We start from the raw sequence: 10,366 nt of genomic DNA on the forward strand, positions 1-10,366 counted from the left end.
GAGCGTAAAATGTAAGAGACAGCGAGACAACCGTTTGTCCGTCTGTGTGGCTGTAACCATGCCACTGGGTAACTAGTGTCAACTTGCACTGATGCCTTTAAAAATGCAGGTAGCTCTGAATAATTCATATGAGAGAAAAATGTTTGGTTTTCATTTAACAAAATGTATTATAATCACAAATAACCATACCCTTCTACTACAGATATAGTGACACCGTGCTATTACCACTATTAATGGAAAAATACACAAAACAATGAATATAACTGAATTGCAAGTTACAGCAAACAAATCAGTCTCAATGAATTCAAAGGACAATGCCACAATAAAAAATGCCAAGAGGAACTCTCTTACTCTATTAGTACAATACTTCCTGTATTAGAGCCAGACCAATAAATCAGCTGGGCTGACATGTCAATAATATCTTATTGCAGATAGTATCTATGATACAAATTTTGAGGTAATTTGGAAATAGCATCAGCAGTATATACATTCTCCACCAGAAAGCACTGACAAGTGGATATTTTCAGCTTTAAAATGTCCCATTAGGTATCTTTCTTAGTCACAATTAAGAGAGAAATTAAATCTAAGGGATGCATATCAAGACTGTTTGTTATATATCTTTTCATTTTTTTTTAATGATCAGCTTATGTATTGTCCTCCCAGATATCAAGTTATGCATTGGCCTCAAATATCAGTTGGGCTATAACCTGTATAATAACAGACAGCATAATCAATCAGCAGACCAACCCATCAATCAGACATTGCATAATCAAAATTCATGAAACTTACTATTAGATAGACTTCTAAGTTTGTATTGAAGATAAGAGATATATTGGTTTTGAAAACACTGGTTCAGTAGTAACAGCAGTCTCTCATGCTTGTATGACACATTACTATCTACCAGGCCTGTCATGACGACTACTTTTGGTGGAAGATATGTCCCAAAAAAACTGTGATGAATGATATAGTCATTTTAAGACCATTTTATGCCACTGATATTACAATAACATACTAGCATTATAATGTAAGTACAACCTTTCAAAGAAGAATGGACATTTAATTCTTAAGAACATTCATACATTAGAATGTAAAAAATAAACATTAAAATGTATTTAACAAATAAAACAAATAAATGCACGTGTGTGTGTGTGTGTGTGTGTGTGTGTGTGTGTGTGTGCGTGTGTGTGTGAGGGGAGGAGCAGAGCCCCACCCATGGTGAAACTCTGACACAAAGAGCAGACGTGAGAACAGAAGCTGTGCAACAAGAAAGTACAGCAAAACGTGTCTTAGTCTTTCTATCCTGTTCATTCAGCTTAGATGCAGTGAAAAAAGCAATTAGGCGCTGCGTCCAAGTCTTATGACGTTAAATTCATAAATTATGTTAGAATAAAAAGCCTAAAATGTTGGTTGCATTCTTTCGTAAAGAAACATGAATGTAAACACAAGGGCAATATCATGTGATAAGTGGACATAACCTTAATCATTTTTGCTGACCTAGATAAGTCCACTATGTAATTATCGTGACAGACTTATTCATGACACACCTTCAAATCAAACGTCACTTCTGACAAAAAGAAGAATCACTTCCTCATGGCCCTCCGTTAGGCTGTTTCTTCAGAGAAGGAGGAAACATGCAAATAATGCGTTAAAGCTGTGAGAAGTGCCCTTTTTCTAAAACTCAGATTATCTGATAGCAGATAGATGGCAAACAAACTGGGCCACTGTCCAACAGATTACAAGAAAAGACACTGACTTGATGGTTGTGATTAATATAGTTTAATTGCGACACATAGTAAATAGTGAAAAAAATGATAAGCTCCAAACAAATAAAGACAAAGAGGGAAACTCATAGTTTTCCTAAAATGTGGGCTGAAGTCAAGAGGACAATACTGCTGTTCACAGCAGTTCATCCTCATTCTTGTCCAAATCTACAGGCCAACTTTGTTTCACCTCAATCTGAGACTGTCACAGATACTTCCTGGTTCCTGGAGCAATCCACTGTCAGCAGTTTGGAAGGCTCCAGCATCAGTGCAGCTTTAACAAACCCCTGTTTTTCCACACTGACAGAGATGAAAGGTCAGGAAGTTTGTGTCAGAAAAAATGAAGCTCAGAGTGAGCTCCAATATTTACAGAGCAAATAGACATTAAAAAGGAAAGCATCCCTTTCTAGGCCACAGCTCACTGGCCTACATTCTAACCCAGTGATCAGACCACTGAGGTGTGCTTCCTGTTGTAACAAAATAACTATAACAAAAGTACAAGTTCAGAAGTTATCTCGCCTGTAGCAAGCAGCGTGACATGCCAACTACTGCACCCATTAGATGCCAAGACAGGAAGGAGACCATAACAACTGACCTTACATAACTACATGCAGAAGCGTAAGAAACTCAAAGTGAAACACATTGTCAATTGGCCAATCTGCTTACAAAACAGGGAAGTGACGAAAGTGAGCAACATGGCCCCAAACAGAGCAGAACAGGAAGATAGTCCATTCTGTGCAACAGCTAGGCTCATGTGGAATGTGATATCAGTGAATACAAAAGAAAAATAAAAACAAACACAGGAAAGTGGTCTGGGCGTTTTGGACTTTTCAGCAGGTTACAATACTGGGCTCGACATAAGGATCCCACACAGCAGTGGCCAAGAATATAAAGACTTCACCTTGAGCAAACCTGAAATATCGTGAGATTTATCAGTTTAAATCTCAAATCAGTCCACCGGCTAGTTGAGGATTATACTACACTACATCTACATGAGCAGCAACGGCAGCGAGAAGTGATACTGGAGTGCCGCACAGTTTCTCAACATCCTCCTCTGGACACTCATTGATGAAAGCCTTCGTTCTGGGTGTTTAATATTCCAACCACACATTGTGAAATTCAGAAGTACCCATTATGCTTGGATTTAGATGGAGAGGTTTTTAACTCCCTGCCCCACCCCAAAGGGAGGGTAACATGCTGAGAGGTTAGCACACACGTCAATCAAGGTTTGTTTGAGCAATAGCAGTATGCAGCAGAGACAGCGTCCAACAGACTGAGAGTGAATAGTGTCAGCTGTCCAATATTCAGTCCATGCCAATATAATCAATGACAGAAACAGATCCCAACGTGAACCTTGGCTGTGCTACACTACGCTATGTCTGCACTGCACAGACTACAGGGAGGGGACTCGACGTCTTTGTATGCTTTAGGCTGACATAAAAAAAATGTAATGTAGGTAATAGCCCGGCAACGAGACAGCTTACGTCATGGTTGAACGCACACTAATGCTTTTTCTGGGAAGGGTGCTATCACTCACAAGCACAGAGAAGGCGAGCATTGATGGAAAAAAGCAGCGACCTCACTTAGTATTAAATGTAGAATTTAATATACCGCAACACACTATAACTTCAGGTTATATATTGGTGTTTAGACTGAACAGCTCTGTTCTTTCCCCACATAAAAGGTACTACATCAGGACTCAGGTCCTTGAACACTGGCTGAGGGTTAATGTAACTCTTAGGTGAAATTACAATTAATGAGCAAACAGTTTAGAATTAGTAAAATAGCTCTGACTCTTGATTCTGCCACCTCTTTCCTTAAGTTAATTTAACCCTTTAATTTCTAATAATGTTGACTTACATGGGTAATATTAAAGCTGTAGTTGGTAACTTTAAATTCTTTATAAAACTTGCTGAAACGGTCACTATATCCATTCATTAGAACACGAGACAGGTATGTGAAAAAAACAATCATGTTCCATCTCCTCCTCAAAGTGCTTCTAATGGTATTTGCAAGAATTAAATGCACATGAACAAAAACAACCAGAGCTGAGGAGTCTCTAACTCAGCTGTCAATCATGTTGATCACTGCTCGTGAACTGCGGTCAGACTGTCAAACAAGGCAACACTGATCAAATATAAATCAAGATTCTGTAACAGCCTTGTGTAGTTATCGCCTCAACTCTTTTCAGAAATATATTTTAGTGTACTGTTTAGCTGTGAAATGAGTAAGTTTTTGACCAGGTTGCCAAGTACCAAACAGTCAAGCCAAAACAACCGCGCAGAGCAAACTTTCTCATGTTGGACATAACTGACAGCTGTGCTAGCCAGTCCTCGGCTCTGATTGGTTGTTTTCCGTGACTTACAGTAGATCCTAGCAAATGCCATTAGAAGCACTGTGAGGAGACAGAACATGACTTTTTTCACAGACTATGGCTGTGTCTGACATTCAGCACTAACATGCTATTTAGTATGTCCGAAACATTAGTATGAAACCAACAGTATGTGAATTGCATACTATTTCCGGTTAAATATTAACCTACAGTATGTTAACACTGGAGACTATGCCGCATACATATCCCACAATGCAATGCATTAGAGGACAACGTTCATACTGGACAGCGACCAAGCTAGCTCTCTGTAATGTCAATACACTACAATTGAAGTGTATGTGTAAAAAGTGTAAGATGTCACTTGGCTCGGTGTGATATAATTTTAAAACTATTTTTGACTTACTGGTCGAAGTTACCATGGTTACGTGTCTCGAAACTGGCAAGCAGGCTCTGACGAAGTGATGTGATAATTACAGCTCAGTGTGTTTGAAAAAATACATACTACTGTTTATGAACACAAAAGTATTTTGAACGATTGTACGTATATTGTACGGTGGTGTATGGAGCAATTTCAGACATAGTTTTGTGATACTGTGTAGATGTAGCGACAGTTTCAGCTAAAATATGGCAAGGTTATTTTTATTAAAGGTAACAACTTAGTTATTTTGACTAGGCTGTATGGTATCCGATAAAATCAGACAAGACTCAAGTACTACTTGACAACACTTGACATTTGTGATTTTAGCTGCAGTGGTTGGTTGATTAATTGATTAGTTATCTGATAAAAACGTAATCAGCAACAAATTTAATAACTGTTTCATTTAATACATTTTTTTCAAACAAAACTACCAAACATTCCCTTGTTGTAGAGATTCCACTGTGAGGATTTTTTTTTTTTTACATGTCTTTGTCTCGTGATAGTAAACCTGCATATCATTGGGTTTAAGACTGCTGGTCGCACAAAACAGGCTATTCGAAGGCGTCACCTTGGGCCATAGGAAATTGTATAGGCCTTTTCTGACATTTTAAGGACAAAGTGATTAATTGACAATGAAAAAAAAAAACTAAGATCCAGCCCTATTTGTCACGTTAATGTTTGGTCTTTCAAAGAAAGAGTACACTCTATAGTCTCATATCAAGATATAGCCCAACTTTCTCAGTTGGGCAATACTTATTTTATTTTACTGACCAAAATATGAGATGAAGGAAGTGGTGCAATGAAGTGGTTCAGTTTAGGTCTGTGTACCACAAAGCCATGGACAGGAAACACACCACAGACTTTATTTACACTGTATTGTGTTTTCACACACATCATTAACATCACTGTAAATACAGAGTAAAACAAACACAAAAAGAAAGTTACATGGCTGAAATCTTTAATCTAAAAAACCACCTTAAAGGACAGATAAACAAACCCAACAGTGCTCCAGTTTATCATGTAACATCTGCTGGACAGAGGAGGACAGGAATTCAGTCTCTATCTGTTGTAGGATAATACCAGTTTCAACATCCTGTGTGCAGGGAATCAAGTGTTTATAGCCTGACAGGCAGTAATGCAACCCGTGACATGGAGAGAGCCCTGCTTATCTTTCAACATTATACTGCCTTCTTCTAACAATAAAATGTGACCTGAGCTTGAGAGTCTCTCAGAACTTTCACTAATTACAGTGTGCTGCTGATATGTTGTTTTGTTTACAATGTAAGTCTGCACTTAGAGATGACATGAAAATGAAAATTTTGTATGAAAATATTAAATATGAAAAGTTCAAATCATGATTATAATCACCAAAATTATCATGGTTATAGGTTATTGCGGTATTACTAAAATGTGCTGAAAAAGTAGTGACTCACAACCACAACCAGAATTAACAGCACTAGGCTTTTTGTTTGCATAAACATTAAAATAACATAACCAATACCTCATTTTCACATATGCAATCATAAAGAACGTGCATCAACATTAAAAATAGCCTGTCATTGAAATGCTTTCTTGAGTGACTGTGTCACTGTAGATGAGGACAAGGGACCCGTAGCATCACTGGGTTTGCCTGCGGCACGCCCACTCTGTAAACAGGGAAACAGCAAAACAAACCCACGTTGCATGCTGCGCCTGCCTGCGTCTGGGACACTGTTTGCTAACTCTGGTTAATGCTGAACAATATTTACCGTGATCAAACACAGTTTTAATGATGATCAAAATTTGACATGGTAATACTAATCATTGGGAAATTTACCACAGTTTATGGTGAAATCTGTAATTGATTGTTCCGTAGTCTGCATCTAGGGCTGCAAATAATGTGTAAGCTGTTTTCATTGTCATCAGGCCTTTTATTTTCGGAATGATTCAATTAATCCAAGGTGACATTGTCATTTGGCTTTTTTATCCACCAAAAGACCAATAACCAACAGTCCAAAACCTAAAAATATTCAATTCACTGGCTATTTTCTGGCTAACATTACACCTCTCATGCTGTCACAAGCACAAGCCTCTCATCCATGAATATATGCAACTTCCTTTTGTGCAGTGATATGGTTGGCGGGGGTAGTTCGGTAAAGAGAAAACAGGTCCTACATGATACTCCTCACAACAAGGTCTGTGGATTATCGAGTAACCGGATCATGATTTCAGGAAAGAGACATTGCTGTTGAGTTTTTCAAATGTTTTTTTTTTTTTGGCACTTTGAGCACCACAGGCCAAGTTTCATCTGGGATGTGAAGTGTCCCTTTAAAAGAATAAGAGCTAGCCTTCCTATGCAGGCTGCAAAGTGGAACTACTTTACAAACAAACCAATTTCTCTTCATTTATAAGGAGAACTAACAGAAAATACTTTGTCATAGCTGTAGTGCATATAGTATGTGCATTCATTACATAATGGTGCATAATGTATTATAGGTAGCCTTTAAGTGTGCTTTAGTAAGTCTTGGTCATTTCATTTCCACTAGCAATTCAGTAAACAGGAAACAATCAAGTCGGATAAACAGAGTCCCAGCTGACATTACTCCTGTTTGTTCAGGTAAAAGCAGTGGAAAGAAGTGCACGCTTTCACTGAGGGATTTAAGAACTGCTAATCAAGACTCCTTCTCTCTACACAGACTGTAAACGATGGCCTGGTGTAGCCTGCAGACCCCAGAGCCATAGAGCGGGTAGACAGCAGGATGACATCAGAGTGTCTGCCCTGGGTCATGTGATCAGAGAAGTCTGGGAGCGGTGCACTGAGCTGTCACATCAGACTAACATACACTGCATGTGTAGTATGTGGAAAGCACACACAGGCTGGGCTTATGATATAAACATACATGTAAAAAAAGCGTAGGCATTACTTCAGGATGTGACATCAATTGTATAGCTACTGAGTAATCTGAAAACAGGTTATATTATCACTACGACGATGACCCATTTAAGCACGTCTAAACCCAGCTTGCATGTAAGAGTTCATGAGACACAAAGCAAAAGACAACAAACCACCACGAGGCAGGATATCTGTTTCAAGCAAAAACAAAAGTCAATGTTGACCAAAACCCTTTCCCCCTGTGGGGACATCTTTGCTGTAACCTCACAACTCAATCCCACTGCAAAAAAAACTCAGCAAGACCTTCCTCTAAAGACAAACATTGAAAGCAATATGGTAGCTTGTGTCTGCTGAGAGAAAATGTGTCACCATTTGTCCATCTGTTCTTCTTACTTCAGTCTTCGCTGTAATATTGCGACACTTCACATGCTGGATCATAACTTGCGGGAGTCTGACTGTGAAACTTGCACACAGTGTGAGAACCTGTCAGACCATGGATACACACACACACACACACACACACAATACAGACACTGGAGAGAAGAAAGCCATCCTGGGGCTGTTGGCTCTGTCAACACTGTTTGCTTATCGCACCTCATCTTATTTTCCCATGGCATGCTGGAGGTTACAGACGCCACAATAAACATAAGATCATCAGGGATGTAGAGCTGTAAACTAGAGCATTAGGCCAGCTACCTGCTGCCTTTGTGAATGTGACATACTAATCCACTGCCTGAGACATTTCAAGACGTGCCACTAGTCACACATTCACATTTTCACCAACAGGCCACAGCGAACAAGCTTACTCTTGCACATTTCACACACACAAAAAAAGGGAAACGGACATTTGAGAGTTGCAAACAAATCTAGCGAGCGGAAATGTTGCAGCCAGTGACCAATCAAGTGCTGCAGCTTTGACAGAGAGACGACACGTACCATGTCTGGCTCCTAATTCCTAGAGAACTTGTTTATTCAGCTGAGGAGAGATGTTGTCTACCTCAGAGATTCAAGCCAAGATTACATACAAGGAAAAGAAACAACAAAAATGCCTTTACAAAGACCAGAGTGAAAGAGCACAGAGTGGAGACAGGTGTAGGCTACGCTCTGGCATGCTGTGCAAAAGTGAAACAGATTAGACACCTTTTCTAATCTGACAGCCTAGTGTGTGTGTGTGTGTGTGTGTGTGTGTGTGTCTGCTTGTGGTGATGATTTGTAGTCAAAGGGAAATGGATGCATCCCCTCATGCCAAGTGTGAGTGTGTGTGTGTCCTGCATGTTAAACACACAGCTGATCTTTGCCATCACTGGATTCTCTTGTGCCCCACTGCAGGGCACAAAGGGCAGATTGAAGAATCAAGAGCATCTCAGCTCTCCTCTTTTCCATTTAGTTAATGATGAAGTCTCTTTATGGAAAAGGGCTTTGGAAGTTGACAGCACTGTACTTTCTAAATTACCTCAATTAATGTAATTTCCGGTTACAAAGTTTGTTTACTCAGCTTTGCAAGCCGGACATACTTTACAGCCTTTGCCACCTGGAACTAAGGTCAACTAGGGCTAAAAACTCTAGCTGTGCTTCCCACCTTAGGGGAGACAGGGATGCAATATGAATGGTGGCTATTTGACAACTTCATACTATTGCAACAGCCTACAAAATAAACAAACAGGAACTTCCCTTTCAGCATATCAGCACTAAGGCAACATGAAATGTTATCTAAGCACATTTCTGAGAGTTGTAAGTACACCTGGTCATAGATAAATAACAGAGTAAAGCAATTACACATTTATTTGCATATTTTTTTTTTCCATATTCAGTCATCCAAAACTCCTTGGTCTCAAGTGGAAAAGGTGGTCAACCTAAAAAGACCACAACATTTTTACTAGTTAAGTTGAGATAACTCAATATAAGACTAAAAGTCAAACATTTGATCCATACTTGCAGCAGTGGTAAAGTGCAATACATGGCCTTAGCTGAGAGTAGTAGCCCTAATGAAGCCTGAGTTGTTTTCACTTTTGATAACACTTGACTTTATGGCTTTAGTGTTAAAAAAAACAATACTATAAAAAAGACAGACATGTTGGTAAAGGCTGAACTGAGGATGAAATAATATCAGTAAGGAAAGAGGCTTTTACTTTTCAACCTGCTATATCATACCGTAGCCACGTCAAATCGAGAGAGTAATGACCTTTCGGAAGTGAACAGACAATACTGTACACATTGTAATAGTACTGTACGCACTGCAGCACTGGCTCTATTTAAATATTAGCTAAATGTCCAATGTAATAAGAGGCTAATTTCTTGTTTTTAAAGCTGTTCTCCAACTTACTAAACATCTGGCCTCTCACTGAAACTTTGTTACGGAAGAATATGACGCGTACGGCCAAGGTCTCTGACTGACAGCGGAAGCGTCCAATGGCATTCATGGAACTGACCATAAACATTCCAAACGAGCCTGAGAGAGCCAATTAGCGGGAGCAAGGGTGGACTCTCCGAGGTTTCAAGTTAGATGGGTTTACAGAGGCCCAAACCCCGGGGTGGCAAAATAATAATCGCCGAGGAAAATTAACGATGGCCGGGTGGCTGCTGACCAGTAAGTCTGTCCGCACCGGACACCGCCGGTTCAAGCCTGTGACCAGACGACTACCACTACAACGTGAATAATACTTAATTCCAGGCTGACATGAACATGATAGGGAGGGAACACAGCGAGAGAATAATAAGGAATAGCACCGGTGTAAACACCATGAATAAAAAAAGTACCACCTACCCAGAAATTCTCTAGGAAGTAGGGCGTTATCATCTTGTTTTATTCCTCTTCGCCGCAACTCTTATATTTGTTGTAAGGGAACTTTTAAAGCGTAAATCATCCACCGTCCTCCCCCCGTTTCTGTTGTATCTGCCTTTCCCCGTTTTCCTCCTCTCCCCTTTCTTCTCCCTCCCCACCTACAGACTCCACCTCCACTCGGCTCTACTGCGTCTCTCCCCTT

General features: G+C 39.7%; 1 protein-coding gene across 9 annotated transcripts in view; it reads right to left on the bottom strand.

The window, feature by feature from the left end:
• Positions 1-10,366, bottom strand: part of fcho2 (FCH and mu domain containing endocytic adaptor 2) — a 56,325-nt gene extending 45,959 nt beyond the window's left edge. Inside the window, exon 1 of one of the 9 annotated variants that reach the window (XM_050052634.1) lies at positions 10,147-10,366. In XM_050052634.1, the coding sequence (XP_049908591.1) occupies positions 10,147-10,179 (33 nt within the window). In that variant the 5' untranslated portion in view covers positions 10,180-10,366. The remainder of the gene's footprint in view (positions 1-10,146) is intronic. The other 8 variants (XM_050052635.1, XM_050052637.1, XM_050052636.1 and 5 more) reach the window with 8 other exon arrangements.

Source organism: Epinephelus moara, chromosome 9 (assembly GCF_006386435.1).
Source record: "Epinephelus moara isolate mb chromosome 9, YSFRI_EMoa_1.0, whole genome shotgun sequence".
Classification (NCBI taxonomy): domain Eukaryota; kingdom Metazoa; phylum Chordata; class Actinopteri; order Perciformes; family Serranidae; genus Epinephelus; species Epinephelus moara.